The following is a 20,729-nucleotide window of genomic DNA, read 5'->3' as shown; positions in this document are numbered from 1 at the left end:
AGTCCGGATTTAATATGAGCTTTTTTAACAGTGACTTTTTCTTTGTCACTCTCCCATAAAGCTTTGACTGGTGAAGAGCAACAACAGTGCTGAAGTGTGTTACTCCTTCAGAGCATTCATCGGTGTCTTAACGGCCTCCCTCACTCGTTTCTTTCTTGCTCGGTTGTTCACTTTTTGAGGACAGCCTGTTCCAGACGGATTTACACATGTACCGTATTCCTATCATTTCTTAAAGATGGATTTAACTGGATTTGAAGGCCACTGCATTGTGGCCAAAGATCAGAATGAACTTGCTGAAAAATACTTGAGAGGCAACAATAAATATGTATTTGGACAAAGTAATTGATGCCAGCTCGTAACGGTTTTGGATATTTGATGCTAGAAATACATTTCGGTCGATTGTGTTATTCCAAACTGTGGTTACGGGTCCTGAAATATTTGCTGTTTGCTGTTTTCTAAGATACTGTTTCTGCAGACTTTGTGTTCGTACATGATGTGTGGAGATACCACTGAGTGTTGTGTCTATGTGTGATGAGTCAAAATCAAGTCAAAATCACTATATTAAAATACTGCAGACTGCCACTCTCTTGTGGGAAAATGTGTTTCCCAACACACAATTCTGCTGGTGTTCTGAAATGTGAAGTATGGAGAACATAATTCACAGTGTACCCTGGACCTTAAAAGTTTTTCCAGCTCTCAAACCAATGGTATAAATCAGTTATTGAGCTCTTTCCTTCCTCACCCATAGAGAAAAATATACTGGATGTGATCGTTTTTCATGGGTCCAACCGTAATTATGGTAGACACCAATGTCCTGCCCACATGCAAAACCCTTTCAATGCCAAACCTTAAACTGGCCCCATCCATCTCAGATATCAACCTAACTGCAACCTTTTCAACTTCATACCTAAACTAACCATCAAGGTTTATATCTAAACATAAACTATAACACGTAAAGCTAAACTTCTGGTTTGACAGCACTTCTGCACATCACCCTGGGGAGTATTGAAAGGCAGATATGGTGTCATGTGGGAAATCCATGCCTGTCTAGATCTACCAGCCATTCCAATAGACATAACTTTAGCAGTGTTTCTAGTCCATAGACTGCATGTGAAAGACAGACACAGCAACCGCAACTGTTCTGAAACCTTTACAGTTTGGTCATTGTTGTCTTGCTCTTTAGAAGCTGGACGGAACGTGAAATCTAATCAGACCGGAGAACCTGAGGACACTATGTGTGGTGATATAGTGATCTGTCAGTCACAATGTAGCCCAGCGACGAAGCATTCTTTGCTTTATCATCTATTCTACTGTAAATTGGACCATAATTTATGAAATACACACAACAGTATATTGAAGGAGACTCAAAACTGGCAAGTGCATAAATAAACTCAATAGGGAAATGTTTCCTAGGTAATAAATTAAAGCAGAAATAGGGTCACTTACTCATAGGCAGACTTTTTTTTACAACCAGAAGAGTTGCCCCCTGCTGGCCGTTGGTAAGAATGCTCCATTTCCTACGATCGTGGAAAAAGGCGGCGAGAAGCAGGAAACCTTCTTGCTGTTGCATTGAGTCCAATCAGTGGTTTGGCTCCCAACCATCTGAGGATAGACCACCAGTTCATACCGTTGATTGTACAGTAAAATTGTTTTTCAGACTAATGTGTTCTATAAAACAACAAAATAGCTACAAGTAATGTGTGGTTACATGTGGAAGCGTTTACTAAAGTGGATAAAGATTCATTGGCTCCTGAGTGAAGTGCACCAGAGTCTTATTCTCTAATGTTGTTCTGGACTTGCAAAGAAATCACAAGACAAATGCAACAAAATGAAAAAGAAAGGACCAAGACAAACTGCTGATCTGTCTGTTCACTGCTTATTTATAATGAAGCAATGCATTTTTACAAACTGAATGTAGTCAGATCATTTGACATTAATGTTCACAAGTTACACAAGCTTTAAAAGGACCAGTCAGGCATATATACAATAAAGACCATACATTTATAATATAAAAGTGATAAAACAAAATATAAAACAAATATCACTTCATGAACTTGCAGCATTTGGAATCCAGTATTTCTGATAAAGTAATAAACATAAGCCTTTACATACTCAGAAAGTAAAATTACTTTTTAAATAGAAAAAAAATTGCACTCCTTTGTACATTCATATAACTGACAATTTAAAAAAAAAGAAAAAAAGAAAAAAAAAAAAAATCAGATGAGCTTTACTTGCCAGCAGTCCAGAACAAACAAACCAACAATGGACAACTGAGGAAAATACACACATTTCATTATGAAACCAAATCCTTTCTCTCAAACAGCGAGAAAGCAATAATAATAAAAACACAACATCTGCCAGCCCATCTTCCATAAAATAGTGTGCTATTTACATCTTAAATAGTTTTTTCTTTTAATTTTTCACAGACTCCGGTCAAAAAAAAAGGTTTCAGGAAAGTTTTTATTTGCGTCCACTTAGAAGTACACAGATGTGCGAACACATCAGGTACTTTTTTTTTTTCTTTTCTTTTTAAGGCTGATCAGATTCATCACTGCAGACGGATGCTGTAGACGGAGGGTGATGTTATCAGCATCACTTGCTACCTCATTGAATCAAAAGGTCATTTTGGCAAAAGGTTTTGGTAGAAAATCGGAGAGGCAGAGAAGAATTTACTTTCCCATCTTGCCTTTTATGTTATAGTTGTATAAAACACATCTAGGCACTACAGTATGTACATACATAGCTTGATATCATTTGGCGATATCTTAAAGACCTGACGTTTTCATGTGACCCATGTCTGTTACTCTGCAACATAAGTGTATTCCCCTGCTCACTGTGTCTGTGTGTGTTTTGTGTTCACTGTTTGACAATGCATTAGTGTTTGGTTATGCTTTAAATTGCATATTTTCCTGTTTGTACCTTTTCAATTCCTTATTCGTTTAATGGCTTATGAGCTTTAAAACACGACTCGTCCTGAAGCATACTGACAAACATCTTCTCGTACATCTTGTGCGCCAAAGTGGTTCCGATGATGCGGCTGATCTTCTTCAGGCCTTTGAGCAGGTAGCGCGGCGCCCCCTGGCTGCGCAGCACCCTTAGACTGTGGGACAGACCTTTGGCTAGATCCAGATTGTGGTTTTCTGTTTTCCAGAGGTGTAGCAGCTGCAGAATGTACTGTCGGGGCAGGCAGGCAGAGACCACGGCCCGGATGTCCTCCTCCTGAACCTTCACCCCAGGCAGGCTGTTGGTGACCTTCAGGAGGTCATCCAGGGTCAGGTTTTTTAGATTGTTGCAGCGGGAGACTTTCCTCTCACAGTGGTTCACACCTGGAGGTACAGGATGCTAATATTAACACACTAAAGCAAAACCGGAATAGCCACTTCCTAAAATTAAAACTAACATTAAAGAGCCCGTATTATGCTCACTTTCAGGTTCATAATTTCATTTCTGGGGTATACTGGAATATGTTAGATATTCAAAAACCACATTCTTTTCATCATAATGAGCTTTCTGTAGCACCTCTTCTCACTGTCTGAAATGCTCAGTTTTAGCTCCTGTCTCTTTACAGAACCCCTCCTAAAATAACTCTGATTGGTTCGGTGACCTTTTGAAAGTGGGGCCACATTAGTGGATCTTATAGTTTGGGGATGTACCCCCAGTGGAAGTGACTTTAAGAGGATCTAACTGCAGACTGTGAGGCAGCTGCTCTTTATTTATCTGAGGACCAAACTAGCCACCAGGCAGACGCTATGCAATTGTGTTACATGATGACATAGATAAGTAACAGAAGAAAAGCCTGGACTTAAAACGGGGTGTTTTCTGTGGGACACAATATCTCCTTTTACTTTGTACTTTGGCTTTGTGAGTTTTCAGGCCTTTTACAAGGGACCCTCCCCCCAAAAAATAGAAACAAAATTTGGGCTCTTTAAAGGTGCCATATGTTTCCCTGACTCCTACCCTGTATGATGCCATACAGCTTGTCCTGGTCCTTGTTCTGCTCCCTCCACAGTCTCAGCAGCTGGAGAACCTGCTGCTGGGGCGAGCAAGCCTTCTTCAGCCTCTCCAGGCTCTTTCGGTCCACCCTCCGCCCAGGAAGACTCTCCAGCAGTCGCTCCAGGGGCACAGAGGACAGTCGCAGCGAGGCCAGCGACTGGAAGACCGCCTCCTCACAAAGAGTCACGTCTGGTGTAAATTACAAGAAAAAGTGGGCTTCAGGGCAAACTAATGATGATGTTGATTGAGATCTTACATGATAAAAAATGTTACATGGTGCAGCTGGAGGACATGCTTAAAACAAGGAGGAATTCCTTATTTTCCCTCATTCAAACCCTGGTGAATTCAGTACGCTCAGCAGTTTTGCTGCGGTGCGGCGTGTGTGTGGCGGCACGCTAGCTCATGTTAGTAGACTTAAAATAGATTTCGCTGTGACATTTGTGACTCAGCTTGCTGACGCAGTGACATGACAGTTTCCTACGTTATACCATTTAAGTTTAGTCAGCATTTGCCATTGCTACACTTCAGCGATCTGGTGGCGGCAAAAACTCGACTCACGTTGTTCACCACTGTGCTACCAGTCAATGAGGGAATCAGGAATGGAAAGATAAAAATCGTTTTGGTGTTCACGTGTAGCCGGAGGCAGGTTCACTGATTCTGAATATACTACATCTCATCCCTCCACTTTTGCATGTGTCTGGATTTGTTTAGATGTGTTTGTGTGTGTTTAGAGTGTTGCCTCGTAATTTGACCGCAGCAGATTTGCACGTCTCCTCTTTCTGTTCCCCATTGACAGCACAGAACCACCACTGACATCAGTCTGACGAGCCAAGCAGAACTTCGCCCATGTCTGTTGCTCTGCAGCAAAGTAACCAGAGCTGCAGTTTTTTTTTCACAGGCAGCTCATGTCTTCTAAACCTTCCTTAAAAGGGAAAAGCATTTTTGTAAAGAGCAGGTTTCTTTGCCAAATTTGTGAAACCTAAGAGGTTCCTGACACAGTTCACATATCCAGGAAAATTCGAGCCGTAGATGATGTGAAACTGATGACATGAAATAGCAACTTTTTTTAAATCATTATGAAGCATTTTCTGTTTGTATGTATGTGTGAAATTTTTTTCTGATTGACTTGCAGTAAATATGGGAAAAGGGTTCAGCGAAACCAGTGTCTGATTGAGTTTAAGGCAAAGAGGACATTTGGCTTCTTTCTCCGAAGCCTGGGTGATGTAACTGTGGCTTCCTCTGTAATTGACACTGACATCCCGGTGGTTTCTCCAAATCACATGGCAACTTTGGGAATCCCAACTGCTTTCAATTTCACATTTTTGTTAAAAAAAAAAAGCTAAACTGTTCCAGGATTTGCTGCAGACAATCTGTGGTTGTGTAGTTCACAGGAAGACAATTTGTGAATGAATATTTGAGGAGAGCATCACCCTCCCTGCGGGACAACAGCTCGGTGTGTTTTCTTCGAAGTGTGGTGCTCAGTGTGCACGAGCGTGTCTTTACGTCTGCATGTGTGTGTTCTGCAGTGACTGTGGTTTCTCAGACTCTGGGAATTTAGTGTCATATTTGAGGCTTCTCTTCTCGAATTAAATTTCAGGATCTGTCATAGTTAAAGTCTGAGTAACAAAGACTAACCAGCTCGTCTTGTGTTTGACTCAGTTTCCTCTGTTATTGTGTTGGAGGATGTGACAGTTAAAGGAGTAATTGATCCATCATGGCTGATTCTGACAACAGTGCCATAAACATCCAGTTCAACCCTTGGAGTTTTTTTTTTCTTTCTCTTGTGTTGGTTTTCAGACACGCAAGAATTTGGAAGAGAATGGAATCTGGACAACGAACCTGACCGAGGAAATCCCCTGCCTGCAGGAATGAAAATGACCACATGTCTGAAATAATTCAGTTCTGACTGATTTTAAGTTGTTGACAATTGAGGTTTACTCAAAAACATAGTTGCATATGTGTGCGTCTGGATATAAACTGTACCGATGATCTGTACGCTGATTGCACATCAGCCCTAAAACCTTCCATATGATTCCTGCTGCAGCATCACTGTGAGTGTGTTTTCTCACCAGTATGGCACACAGTGTTTTGCTGGGAGCAGCCCACTCTCTTGTCGCAGAGGCTGTCTGAGGTGGACGTTCCCCATCTGAGCGTCTTCAGACCCATATCAGAGCAGTTTCTGTGGGGCTGACATGGCTCTGTGGAGGAGCCGCCGGCTGAGAAGTGACCGTCTGGGCAACGTTCACAAACTGTGTCGCTCACAGGTGTACCTGGAAGAAATGTACACAGAATTATTAAAACTGGCATGTTTTAAACTGTGGAAATTGCATGATGTGAAACCCATCAGCAGTTCTCAGTGAACATGACCTACATCATTCAGCTCATCAAACAAGCTGATGTGATTCTAAGAACCGCGACCGCAGTGACATGTGACGGCCCGGCAGGACCACAGATGACTGTGTGATTCTGAGAATGACTCATGTCCGACTATGAGTCACTACACCTTCGTTTCCTTATCTTGTATCCGATGCTCTTACTATGATGGCATGTGACTTCAGCTGTGCCGCGAAGTGATTCATCTGCAGATTGCCAGACACATTATGTGACCTTTTTCACGTAACCCCACAGAATTGAACCAGAGATATTCCGTTCTATGGCAGGTACATTACGGTAAACCTCCTCTAGTAGATGACCTCCAGTACGCATGTTAGCCCATGCCGTGGAACTATGTTGTAATCACATCCTCATTTGATTTTTTAGTTTTTTTTGTACTCAAGTGTAGAAGTGAAAGTGCGTGGGAAGCCGTGCTTACATAAGACATACCTTTGATTAGTTTCCTGCTATTGTGGCAGCGTTTGCGCTTTCTTCAAAGCGTTTCACCATTTAGCATTAAAGGTGAAACCACCAGCTGATATGAGAGCAGCAAACGTTTCCTGCATCACTGATGACGAAGCATGTACAGTACAGAATGCGTCTGCATGACTGTAATATCTTGTGCTGACATAAATGTTCAATCTCAGAATTTCCAGTGCGGAAAAAAATCAGCAGGTCAGCACTTTATTGCAAGAAACAGGTTTAGATGGCATTTAAAGCAGAAATGCTTGCATTACTGTTTATATAAAAATGAATTTATGATGTTTTTTAATATGTAAAGAAAGCAGAATAGCTTATATATTTTTTTATTATTTATATCTATGAATTGCGTTAGTAATTTTTTAAGCAAAAATTATTTTAACATTTTTTTTTTACATTTTATCTTCTCAGTTTTGAAAATTGGCTGTGCGAACATAGTAATAATAGTAGTAATAATAATAATAATAACTTGATGAATCGGACATCTTCAGCCAAATTTCCTATCAGCTTAATTTTGGTATTATTTCAAGTCTTTTTAAAGAACAATTTTCTGAATTCATCTCGTTTTGTCTGCAACTTTTGAAGCTGCTGCCTTGTCTTGTTCTTATCTGGTTAAATAAATGCCAAATAATTAAAGCAGATAAACTAACTTTTGAACATCTTGGATAAAAATGCCCAACTTTTTTGTCTTGTACCTTTGGGACCTGTGATGGGTATCCCCGTTTTCTAGCATTACACAGATGAAACAAATAGCTAATAAAATGCAGGAATTATTTACATTCACTCATTCATTCTTTGGTTTCTTGGTTTCTTTCCCACCGACCAATACAACTTGATGCCAAAAACACAGAAAAAACAACAAGAAAGACCTCAAACCCCCCAGTCAGAGAGCGGCAACGAATCACAACCACAAACAGACAAATGAGAAGATCAAGGGGAGACGAATGGAGTCATAAAAGGCCTGTGTTACTGGGAGACTGAACCAGCATCCTGTGGTTTTAAGGTCAAAACCACAACTCCAAGCATTACATAAGAAGTCCTTCAGCTTCAAGGGGGGGAATCCCCTGAAACGCTGCCTCACGTCTGCTGAACTTCATTAGACTTTCAACTCCAATTGGGAATCCGTGCTGGACGAATTTATGGAAAATGCTGACTCATGCTTGAGTGGTATCAGCACTACATGGGGTCAGATGATGACCACAATAATTGGAAAATATTCTTTCATCCTCGCGGTTTCATGGATTCTGGTCTCAGGTCTGAGATGAAGTCATGAGAAGCGTAGTGCCAGTTTGTGCTGTGGTTCCAGCAGAAATAACCAGATTCTGGTCACTGGAATGTTGAAATTCAGCATCACATTTAGTTTATGCTGCCAACAATCACCACCAAGGAGAAAATCTACAAGATCCAGCAGAGGTGAATGACACCCTGTTGCATATTGTGAGGGAAAGATTTGGATTTTGAAGAGACGGTAACAGTGGATGTTTCCTTCAGGTAACAAATGAGGAAACATTAACATTCTAGAGAAAATCTTTGTCTCTGGGGAGTAGAGCTGCCGCGATCAGTCACATTAGCGTGAAATGAACGGGAAAATGTCTCGACATCTACATTTTTAACTCATGCAAATTCCCCATAAAGCTGTTCTCATTTTCAGTTTTTTCTCTTTTCTTTTTGCTCTCAGACAGTGGAACAAGTATGAAATATTGACTGAAACGCTAAGACGACATCATCTAACGAACATGAACGGCTCGCCTGTGAATTTGACAGTTTTACACATAGAATTAAAACCTTCTACCAAAATCATTAAGAATACCCCAAATACATAGATAAAGATTTGTTTCTTTAGTCTTTGCTTGCAAAATATCACTGTATCCATGGCACACTTTGTTTAATACACGGATGAAACTTTTGAAGCTTGTTAGAAACTTGGATTTTTTTTGGTGTTGCACTACTGACTTAAATCTTTCTCCTGTTTTGAATTATAATACATGAATTTGTAAACATTTCATACTGTGCTGCTTTATGCAATGACATACAGTTTGTCAAAATAAAAATTAAAAGGAAAATTAATAGGTAATTAACTGTTAAAATCAAACTGTTTTTTAGAACTTTGCTCATCTTTGTTTGGACTAAAGCAGCTTTAGTCTGTAACTTTATCTCAGTAACTCCACTGTCATCAACAGTGACATCTTCATGGTCGGTGGTATATTTGTGTACGTGCCTGATGCACCTAATTTCAGTGAAGCATAAAAAGGAAGCCTCAGAAATGCAGAGGAAGGTTACAACCTTTAACTGGGACAAAAGAAACTGTTGACAAAGTGTCTGAGGTTTCCTCTTGAAATGCATAATGATGTACGACAGGAACAAATGGCAAAGCTCGTTAACATTCTGAAAATGTCATGTTGCTTATTTTAACACAGACGGTGCTCAGAAGTGACCAGTTAAATAAACAGCCGTCTTAATTGAGGCATGCACTGTAAAATCATGATCAAACATCTGTTATAGTTTTATCACTGAAAGTGGATTAAACTCCTGCAGACACGCAGTATGAATGGCACTCATAAATATGGAGCCGCGGATTATTACCTCCAATAAAAACATGCTTGAATAGTCCCATCGCTCAGATAAAAGCCCTCGAAATTAAACATGACGAGATTCAATCAGAATACAACTGACAGATAAGCCTGTGGACATGCAGAGCTGTACGGGAGTAAAAGGCTCAGGATGAAAGGGAATCCGTTAAAACTAGTAATGACCCATAAAGGAAATTACTGTGCTTCATTACACACAGATGAATTAAATAATCTCCTCATGGTGATGAACTATGGCAGCAGGGAATATGATGGAAGAGACTGAACCAGCTCAGACACATTTCATCACACAGCAGCAAAATAGCATGTGTCTCAGTGATGCTGCATTATAGCTACTAACTTAACATATACTGAACCAAAATACAAACACAGCGTATAATAGTTTATGAAATTCTGTCTATTCTAACAAGTAAAATAAGCATTTTGTTGTTCCAGCACAGACATTTGTACAACAGAATGGATGTCATGAAACAACCAATACACTGTTTGAAACTAGCAACAGGTGATGGAGGGTGGAGTGCAACAGGATGTCAGACATGTCAGTCCAGAATGGGTGACGAAAGTAGTGCACATTCTGGTGACTGGATGCATGTTCTGTTGAAAGCTCAGCTGTGGGTGTGAGATTGCCATTGATGAAATGCAGATTTTTGTCCATGACATGTCTCCCCCATCCGCCCTGTACAGCTGAAAACAAGATTCAAATGAACATGACTGGTCCTCCAAGTGGATGCCCAATGGAGCCAGTTATGACGGCATTCTGCCATTAAGGTTGAGGCCTTGATGAGGAGTCATAAACCTTTCCTTAGGTGATTCCTCAGATACTCTCTAGTTGTGCATGACGACAACCTCATCAGCATCTCTGTAGCTGATCTCAAACACTTTCTGCCGAATGTGGCAGATTGTGTCTGAGCTGATTTCTTGATGACAAATATTGGTAGAGACATTCGAGTGCCTGGATGTGGCACATTCAAATCTCTTTGAAAAAAGCTGCATTTTAATGTGACGGTTTAAAGACGTCACCGTACTGATCACACCAGCTGAAGTCACACCTGACAAGGGTGTGGATGAACTTAACAGCGGAGGATTTTCAGCTAAAAAACATTTTGTGTACATTTTGCTAAATTTGAGCCTTTTCTAACAACAAGAATACATTTTTCTGAACTTTTTCTCTACGTCAGAATATATTTATATTATACAAGTGGTGGAGTTCACGGAAAATATCAATTGATTCTATTCCACATTCTAACAATGTGAGAAAGTCAGACTTTATATTTCCACAGTCATTTGTGAAAGGCACATCATTAAGTTGTACTTCAGCATTAATCTTTAAATTCTACTCCAAAATTTTCCTCTATTTCTATTTATTGAACCTTGAAAATCACTTTGAGGAATAATTTTCATTTCCAGAGGAGCCGAAGCACAAACAACAAACGCAGACACCAAAAAAAAAAATCCCACCAAAGGAATCGTTTTTTTCTCGGACCATTCAGATCCAACTAAAACTGCATTTATCCCTCAGTTAATCATCCTTTTCTAAATGAGTTCTGACAACACGCTTACTGTAAATCAAATGATAACATTGTGGGGTAAAACTATGTAGAAAGAAATGTTTGTTTTCACAGAACTGAGATCTCTGAGTTCTCAAAAGGCAAATTATAACTATAAATGGACACGATGTTCCAGACAACTACATGAACTTTTACACGCACAGTCACTACATATAATTACCTCTAAATGATTTCTTTGTCATTTGTATCCAGACATTATTGCTCTGCTAGGAAATGCATAATGTTCGATGGGGAAAAAGAAGCAGAAAAAGAAGTCACAAACAGTTGAAATTGGCTACTACACATCCCCGAGAGTGAGACAGAACAGTTCTGAGAAAGAGTTCGTTTTTTGAAAAAAAACTGGTTCTGCGAAAAGCGACATCTGCATCTGGAACTGATCTGATTCAGAGGAAGAGGAAGAAAGACAGAAGAGCTTCCAGTGACACAACAAAGAGGACATCCTAATGCAGAAATGTAACTGGCAGAGCGAGCGTTCCTGACATGCCAGAGCTGCATATTTGGGATGGAACTGATTTGAGGAGAGCATGAGATGTGAAGATTAAAGAAAAACTAAAAAGCATGGCAACAAGTTTCTACTCTAACCAGTAAAAATGAAATACTGTAGTTTACATCCCCGTACACACACATGCTACACTTTTCTCACATTGAAGAGCTCATATTGACACGACAGACAGTGAGTTCCTCATTTTCTCTGCTTTTACTACAGATTTCTTCAGCTGTTGATCAGTCCTCCACGTATGTGCTGCCTGCTTAGACATGAACCCCCAAAACAGCCGTGACTGACGATGAAGCGACTCTCACCTGAAGCTGTGACTCCGTATCCAGGTGGACAGGTGCTGTGTGCGATACAGAACTCCACCACTAGATGGAAACCTGGGGCGCATTCGCACAGCTGATCATGAGTGCTGTTACACTGCTGCTTCACCAACTGTCTCTCCTTACACACCTAAACACAACAGACACACAACAGCACGGTCACGAAGCGCAGAAACACACGGTCCGGGTTGATTTATGTATTCGTGGACAGAGATCACAGGTCACGGTGGTTGTCGTGAGCCACAAGCTGACCTGAACATAGGATGAAGTGCAAAATGACAGAAATGTAAAAACATCCCAAAGCAAACATGTTAACAATACATAGAAGGCGATGAAGTACTGATTACATAATTGATCTGAGGTGGCAAAGAGGAAAACATCGAAACTCCGGGGGAAGATTGTTCTACCACAATGAGCACAGCGAGACTTTCATTTTTAGCAACAGCAGCTGAAGTGGAAAGAAAATGACAAAGGCTGTGCCAGAATGTAAACAAACAGTAAAGTCATGCGTCTAAGTAAGAGACACCATGAAAACCACAACAGAGCAGCCTAAAGGACGAGCTGGAGGATGAAAACACTGCAGGGATGTTGGACTCGAGCAGATTCCTGGCGATGATGCGAGTTCAGCTTTGGGCAATTCACTGCGAGTAGATACAGTAACGAGATACTTCTAACTTTAAAAAAAACTTGGTGTTTCTCATGAAAATTACATTTGGAGAAACTGCCTGAAGAAAAAAAAAATGCAGGCCGGGGATCTATTGAGAAGAAAGATGATGTGCAGACCTTCAGGCGTCGTACGTACCGAGGTGCAGTATTGGCAGGAATCGCCCCAGTGCCAGTTCTCAGCAAAGTGCCGCTCAGGACAGGGCTGGCACTCCGTCGGCGTGTCGGCGGTGCAGTGGCGCTTCACGGCCGTTCCGGGAGGACACTGGTCGCACAGCAGGAGGTCGGAGGTCACCGGGTCGAGGTACTGGTACTTGGGCGGTACGGCTTGTTGCTGGAAGGCCCAGGACAGAGAAACCGTGAAGAGCTGCAAGAGAGAGAAAGAAAGTGGGTTTGAGTCAACAGCAGTGACAAAGTCTCTAATGAAACCCATCTCGTGCACAGCTCCTTTCTGGCAAAAGGTTGAAATATTTTTATATTTTGGAGCTCTCGCCAACCCAAAGCTTCCAGTAAGAAAGAGTTGAAAGAAAGGTCAGGGCAGTAAAGCTGAAGCTCCTGGTGGACGCAAAAGTCCTAAAGTGATTTCCGCTGCTTTTTAGAGGGAGCCTGAAGAGAAATTCAGCAGCAATTTGATTACTCCACCGGGGCAACCTTTTCAAAGATAACAACGGTACATTTTAAATCGTTGTGTACTTTCGGTAGGCAACATTGTCCCCATAAAGTGCCACAATTTGTGATTATTATTTTGCTACACGCTGCGAGCAAGATTTTATCATGACTAATAGTCCTGATTAGGGAATCAGATTTATTTTATTGCACTTCTGGCGTCTTTTCTCATCTGTTTAACTGTTTTCCAAAGCTTCTAAATGAACTCAGATGTTTCAGCCATGCCAACATTCTGCACATATTAAACCAAAGTGAGAGTATGACACAGGATTACAGGCGGTAATTGCGAGTTCTCTGAGCTCACCAGCAGCTTTCTGCTCCTGTCAGCAGCCCGGTGAGATGCAGCTAAAAAGCATCTGATGTGATTCATGGCTGATCTATAGCACTTTAATGTTGCCCCAGAGCAAAAACCACACCCAGATCCCCTCACCCTGAAGCTAATGCCTCAAAAACAAGCACATGTATCATCGACTGAACAGTTCTGGTCAGAGCTAAAATATAAGATATCAGCCGTAGCCATGGAGCTGGTCGAGGCCACATGCAGACCAGATGTCACACAACAGGCCGGCAGCCATTGGCTCTGTGGACTTTCCCGTTGGCCCGGATTCATCCTCACTGCTTGGACAACTGACTAACAATAGACCCTCCTTATGCTTGTATGTGGTTTCCTGCTTTTTTATCATGTTTGCGCGTGCATCTTCAAAAATGAACCAATTCATACAACAAACAACCATGAAGCAATCATGCATAACCGGTGTGTGTGTGTGTGTGTGTGTGTGTGTTTGTGTGTTGCACATGTGTGTGTTTGTCAAGGTTCACGTCCAATTACGGTCTTCCTCAGTGTTGGTCTGCGCGCTCTGCGGTCTCCACTGCTGGCTGCTGTTCATAAAGAGGACTGTTGGAGGTTACTGGGCTTTCCCCGTCCACCACCGGAATACAAAACACTCACCCACTCTGTTCTACAGTTTACCCGCCGAACACCATTGATCTCCATCCATGCATGTATGTATTTGTGCTTTATCCTAAAAACGTGCAGCTGCAAAACACGATATACTATTGGTGTATGAGCGTGAAACAGGGAGGACCATAGGAGAGCAAAAACTAACAGAGTGTAGTTGTTGAAGTGTGAAATCTGGACATACGTTCATCAGAAATGTGTATGTAGAGGAGACAGTTTGCAGTACAGCTGTTCTATCACATCTGCCATATGTTCTCCAAACCGCTTTGATCTGCTTTTCTTAAGTGCGACTATATCCATGTTCTCCCTTCCTTAATAATTTATCACTGTACATGCACCGTACAAATATTCCTGCTCTGCATATAATTCATCCTTCTGGAGTTATCTATTTCTGTTTTCCTTTGCAACGGAGATCACTGAAACAGATAGTAAAAATAGATGAATGGCTTTTACACACTATAATAGAAACCTAAGCTTCAAACAGCCTGGCAAGCGCAGCGGTTTTCCCGGCAAAACCTATCGACCTCTGAGCACAACATTTGGTGGAAGGCTTTCATCCACAGCGACTGGCTGAGCAGTACCATGCCTGCATGAGTTTGTTTGTAGCATGGGTGGCCCCAGCAGGAATCAAACCCATAATCACAGTCCTGCTCTTCAAATTAAGAAGTGTATATACACATTATTAAGCCATGAGACCACATCCAATCAATTTAGAAACATCAGGAGGGTGGAGCGAGCCGAAGCACGGACGGACGGTCACCTGGGTTTTTTTTTTTTTTTGCAAATCTGGGTATGGTTACACTTGATGCTTTGACTTTAAACTTTGGTTCGAATCGGGATGAGTTTACTGGCAGAACTGTGCTGTCTTGAGTCAGAGCCAGTAGGACTCAGTGCATCTGTAAGTGAGTGGTCAAGACTGTACTGTTTTTCAAAGCCTTCATACAGGGCTGCAGTTTGACTAAGATAGAGTTAGAAAATATAGTAATGCAATCCAAAAAATAAAGCCCCTGCTTGCTCAGAAGTGATCAGACACACTGGTGCATGGCTTTGTTGTGTGTTATTCCCTCTGTCGTTTACATGCACCACGAAACCTGTGCAAAGAAGTACATGGAGCTGACTATTTAAAAAAAACACAGAAGAGCCTTTCAGTAATTAGCTCCTACAGCTTACACCTGACTTTAATGAGGATGTTCAACACGTGCTCCTCACATAAACTAAGTTATAACCCATTTTTAAGGAGAAGAGTTTAATAGATTTTGCTCGAATGAAGTCTAACAAGCTCCATGCAAGTAACTCTGATGGCATGTATATTTTTTGCAAAGGAAAAAACCCTCCACACATTGTTTGATATCTTCAGTAGAATCTGTTTCTGGTCACTTTAGGCAGAGCTACACACTCCAAACCAGCACAGTAGCTTTCTGCTACTGAAGGAAAGAAAACTTTTGCAGAATTAACTCATTGGGAAGATGTCCTGTGGTGTGTATGAGTGTGTCTATCAACAGCTAAAAGAGATTTTGAACTTTTCACCCTCCTCGTCGCCTCAGAACTGCCATCTGACGACATCATGGACGACCGCTGGAAACCCAAATTACACAGCAGCTAAAGGCCACTGACAGCCGTAATTATACTGTGAGCATCATCAGAGTGAAGCTCAGCGAGAGACATATCCTACGTGGAGCAGAGCCAGCCGAGGGGGATGAAAGGTACGGAGCTAATGATCATTTGCTATGTGCCGTAGATGCCTCGGAGGAAGGCAGGGCAGGTGCTTCGTCGCTGGCTGTAACTGATGAAGCTGCTTGCTGGAAAAGTCGGCTCACAAAGTGCTCTGGATAAATAAAGGCTAAAATAAAATTTAAAAAACCCCTGCTTCATCTGATGCAGTTTTGCTTATGTAATCTATGCCAGTAAGTTCCATTTGAAGCAAATAGAGAGAGAGCCTTGTGTTTATGAGAAGCAAAGACAATCTCAGACCAGCTCTTTAACAGAGAACACGTGTTCTCCAACAGATGCTGTCGTCTTCGATGAAACAAACAAGTGGATTCCAGTTTGTAAAGGGCGGCAGTGCACATGTCGGATCGAGAAGTTGGACCGTGCTGCCCTCAGCATCGAGACGCAACAAGAAATCCAACGAGATGTTTACTGGCTGTGAGATGAAGTTACAGTTTAACTATTGACGTGCTCTGCATGTAATATCAATGATGCTGAAATAAAGCATGCAGCGGTTTGACGGGGCTTAGAGGACTTCAGAGGGGTTTTGTGAGCGATCTGATGACAGAGTGCTTTGGTGAAACAGGATGAAGAGCACTTTGCATGACAGATGGACCGCGCAGTTCAGACACCTGACAGAAATAGACCTAAAAAATGATCACACATGCTTTGCATATGAGCTTGTAAAAAGAGCCACAAATAGTAAGTGGGTAAAGGATTTAGCAATTTTACACATGAGTGAAAACTGAATGAATTAATAAGTACAAAGTAGAGCTTTTCATTGGATGTTTTTTCAGTTGTGATGCACTAAATAGTGTGCAAAAACCCACATCAGGCAGCTTGAAAATTGCAAAATTTTAGTGTCACATCTCATTTTCATTTCTTTTGATGTGATTACAAGAAAGAAAGAAAAAGAACAATCTTAATGTGAGTCAGTAAATCACAATTACATTGCGAAATAATGAACAAAGGAGAAAAAAGGAAGAAGCTAGCCGCAGCACTTAACAGATAGAGAGCAGGGTTAGAGTTACAGTGAATTTGAAGCAGGCTTGAAATGCAAAGCAAGAAGAGGAGATGTTTGGCTGCCTGAGGTCAGCTTTAAATTCATGGCATGAGGAGAAGAGCTGTGGCACAAAGGGACCAAACCACACTGCACCAGCTTATCCAGCAGGCACATGGCTTCAGTTAACTGTAGAGCGCAGGTGGTCTGAGGGGGGATTCCAGATCATCATGTGTGTGTGTGTGCATGTGAGTATGGACTCTGTCTTCTTTCACTCATACAAAGACAGACTGCAGGACACGCTTCCACGCTGCATCACAAAGTTCCCTCCATATACTCACCCCCCGTCCCTGAAGCCAAAGGCAGCTTAAAATCTTAAAGATTAAACTCAGATATTGAACCTTTTATGCATGTGATATTTTGCTAGACTGTAAGACTTTCTAGTGAATTAACTGAATCCCAGCCCAATCTGAAAGAATGTCTTGTTTTATTTTTTTCATTTGCTGGTTTTCTTTAGTTTCTAAGACATTAAACAGAGAATATTTCAGTATAAGCTTCCAGATTTGCATTTTTCCAAAGCTATTTTTTTCAGATTCATCAAAAATGAGTTGGGTGCAGTCCTGATCAGTAAAATCAAGATGATTTTATCTCCCTTTAGTCCAGGAATTCAGACGAATACGTCATTTCCAGCAAATCTTACTCATTGTCACCTTTCAGATGTCTGTGATTTGTAGCATGATTTCCTCTCTGATGTCAAAACTGTCCTCTCTCAAGATGAATCAACTGATGTAATTGTTAAAAAATAAAAAATAAATTAAAGTTTAGATAAAAATCCAAGAGATGAATTCAACTTTGTGAAGCAGAAGTTTGTTTGTTTTTTCTTTGCAGACCCTACAGTTTTATACTGTGCTCATACGGAGGGCCTCGACCCTCAGGTTGGGACCCACTGGACTAAGCTTCCTGACTGTATTTGAATTGTATTATTTCTGCGCTTTTTTTTTTTGTTTTTGCAGGACTTTAACTTGAGAATGAGCCTCGTGCCACTACCTCTGAGTGCAGTATAATAATTTACAGTTATGTCTAAAACCAGATGCAAATATGAAAAAAAGATGATGTCCACATTTTACACAGTTAAACAGGAGGGTTTGAAAACTGTGTCTTCTGCCTGTTGAGCCAAATAAATCAAACTCTTCTTGTGTTTTAACACATCCAATATCAGATAAAGTGTCACCACAGAAATTTGCATGTGCTGCTGTTTTTAATATGACTCATACAGTAGTGAGATCAAGATAAACAGTTTTATCTGCTCTTTGTTTCTCCAAATCACTTTGTCCTGCACATGCATGCCCCCCCTTCCCTCCCACACACACACACACACACACACACACACACACACACACACACTTCTGCTATCAGTCCTACTGTTGATGGAAAAGGGGAAGTTAGGTGTGCAGAAGCAGCTTCCACTGGTAATTGTTGCTTTCTGAATAAACATTCGTACCGGTTTGTTTAAAACATGTTGATCTCCTATCTTCACACCCTCCTCCTCCTCCTCCTCCTCCTCCTTCACCTCACTTCCTCCTCTGTTTGTCTTGGAGTTAAAAAAAACAACAAAGCGATCCCTCCGTAGCTTCTCCGGCCTGCCTGCGTGTGAACCTGCTGCTAAATTTAGGGAAGTTGGTGCGACTGATGCCAACGGCCACAACAGAGAGCAAAGAGGAGGCGTAAAGATAAAGAGAGCTCAGATAATAGATAACAGATAATAATAGAGGGGGATAAAGCGTGCTCCTGCAGAGGGATTAGAGCTGGGATTATGGGATGGATTGATGTGAAACGCACGCCAGCTAATTGTCATGTTTGACTGACAACCTGCTCTTGCATTATGAGCATTATGTTGCTCTCCAGAACATCACTTTTCCAGCAATGATCACTGTTTACATACTGGAACATGTGTCTTGGTAAAAGCAGACTGACAACATTAGCTGTTCCACTGACATCATGCCGGGCCAGAACCCAAACTAAATGTGTGCGTTTTAAGGAGACAACATGTGTGAGGAGGCTGCAGGGCAACAGGAAGAGCTCACAGGTGCAGGAGGGGCATTTACTGCTCGACCTGGACGCCAAAACAATGTTTTGGACACATAAGTGCAGAGTTTCCCTTTAACATGGGATTACTCACAGACAGACTGTTTGGCTCACTGACAGGCAGATAAACAGGCTCCGAGGTTCTGGTGGATCCAGAGGAAGGACAGACGGACTCACTGGCTGGATGTTGACAGTCTGAGCGGTTGGATGACTGACTCATTAGTTGGCTACAAAGATGTTTGTCTGGCTGGTTGAGTGACTGAAAGACTGGTTGACTAACTGAAGGATGGATAAACAACGTGTCAGGAATTGTAAGAACAAAATATTTGTCCATTTTGGAAGCGACTGCACTGAGTCTGAGGAACAAATTTGCACCAATTTGCACTTTGCGCACAAAGAAAGGACACATCTTACCAACAAAATGACTAACAAACTAAAGTCACACACTGCAGCCAGGTAGCACATCCAGTGTTTGGTGTGTTTCTATCCTGATACACATCTCTACAAGGACATATGCAAAACCTGCAAAGGCCACAACATGCAAAACACACCGAAGGAAATAACTGCTGCTGCTCTGGAGGCAAACATTAACAAAAAAATATATATATTAAAAAAAAACCTTTGTCAAAGTCATTCGTCAGATATCTCGAACGCCATCTGCAGGAAACCACCACGTGACTCCAATTAACTTCAGTAATAGTAAACATGCCATGAAATACGAACCAAAGTAAACGTTCATTCATTAAAGAATAAAAAGGTTGAACTCAACTCATCACCAAAAGCAAACAGCCTCCGGTATAAACCAATTAGATGATTTACTGGATCGTGCGTAAAAGGCTCATCCCGTGACACTGAGACTCATATTACTCCAGGAACAAAACACAAAACGATAAAAATCTTTTACGCAAATTATTTTCGCATGCGCCACAGTGAGGAAAACGTCATGAATTACTACAACGACAAAAAAAAAACAAAAAAAAAACAGTAAACATGAGTGAGCTTCATGATAACTGTCATTCAAATGTGCAATCTCCAAAATCTGGCTCAGTTTCAGAGGAATCTGTGACTGCAGTGCGTAAACTAACCGCTGGTCCCTATAATAAAGTGGACACCATCAAACTACCTGCACAGACTGAACGCAGGATCAGAGAGTATTTCGTTTCTTCGGAACTGTTCCTTAATGTGAATACTTATGGACAAAACGACGAGTCTCAAAAAGCAAATAATTCCTGAGAACCTGAACCAGAGAATAGCGCAACAATAATTCACGTCTCGCAATATTCCGTCTTAAAGAAATTATTAAAGGGTAAAAAAAAAATTTAAAAAAGAAAGAAAAGAAAAGAAAGAAAAAAGAAGAATTCATTCCTTCAGAATAAAATGCCTCCATAAGGTCAGATTTTATCCACAGAGAAGAGCTCACTCACCACCATCAGTTTCATGGCCGGGTTGGATCTCGCTATCCGTGCGCTCATCTCTTCTGCGTAAAAGTGAACTGCGGTGTGAAGGGGTCTCCATCACGGATCCGTTCTTATATGGTGCAGCGAGAGGGAGAGGGAGGGAGAGAGAGAGAGAGAGAGAGACGGAGCATGTGCCCACCCACCGCGCCGTTATCCAGAGAACAGCCCTCTCTGGGTCCCTCCGCTTTTCCCCTCAGCCCTAAAAATAAACCGCTGCATCCTCACGAGTTGCGTTGCCATTACGCAAAGTAGTAACTGCTGTGGGCGACATGAAAGGAGGCGTCCACTGATGATCAGATGGTGTGGATTTATTCAGGAACTCCACTTTTGAAGCGATACAAACGCTTCCTACAAAAATCCCAATGGATGAAACGC

At 41.5% G+C, this 20,729-nt stretch overlaps 2 protein-coding genes across 2 annotated transcripts in view; both read right to left on the bottom strand.

Annotated features, from left to right (window-relative positions):
- Positions 1-1,570, bottom strand: part of LOC103369095 (tumor necrosis factor receptor superfamily member 6B-like) — a 5,454-nt gene extending 3,884 nt beyond the window's left edge. Inside the window, exon 1 of the mRNA XM_008297705.1 lies at positions 1,469-1,570. Within this exon, the coding sequence (XP_008295927.1) occupies positions 1,469-1,570 (102 nt within the window). The remainder of the gene's footprint in view (positions 1-1,468) is intronic.
- Positions 1,571-1,857: 287 nt separating this feature from the next.
- On the bottom strand, positions 1,858-20,397 carry LOC103369092 (tumor necrosis factor receptor superfamily member 11B-like). The gene is made up of 6 exons (XM_008297701.1): positions 20,322-20,397; positions 12,621-12,848; positions 11,804-11,948; positions 6,063-6,263; positions 3,958-4,182; positions 1,858-3,326 (listed from the first exon to the last, which is right to left on the bottom strand). The coding sequence occupies exons 1-6, from the start codon at positions 20,367-20,369 to the stop codon at positions 2,932-2,934; spliced, it is 1,242 nt and encodes a 413-aa protein (XP_008295923.1). The 5' UTR covers positions 20,370-20,397; the 3' UTR covers positions 1,858-2,931.
- Between the last annotated feature and the right edge of the window lie 332 nt (positions 20,398-20,729).

This window comes from Stegastes partitus, unplaced genomic scaffold, assembly GCF_000690725.1.
Source record: "Stegastes partitus isolate 25-593 unplaced genomic scaffold, Stegastes_partitus-1.0.2 Scaffold1239, whole genome shotgun sequence".
NCBI lineage: Eukaryota > Metazoa > Chordata > Actinopteri > Pomacentridae > Stegastes > Stegastes partitus.
This window is presented reverse-complemented; position numbering and strand designations above follow the sequence as displayed.

Bases quoted from the DNA above. Each gene is read 5' to 3' on its own strand.
- LOC103369092 (XM_008297701.1), bottom strand. From the start codon at position 20,369: ATGAGCGCACGGATAGCGAGATCCAACCCGGCCATGAAACTGATGGTG. The intron at 6,264-11,803 runs GTGAGAGTCGCT...CATTTCTTCCAG, and splicing joins ATACGGAGTCACAGCTTCAG to GTACACCTGTGAGCGACACA. The intron at 3,327-3,957 runs GTAGGAGTCAGG...CTGTACCTCCAG, and splicing joins GCTGTATGGCATCATACAGG to GTGTGAACCACTGTGAGAGG.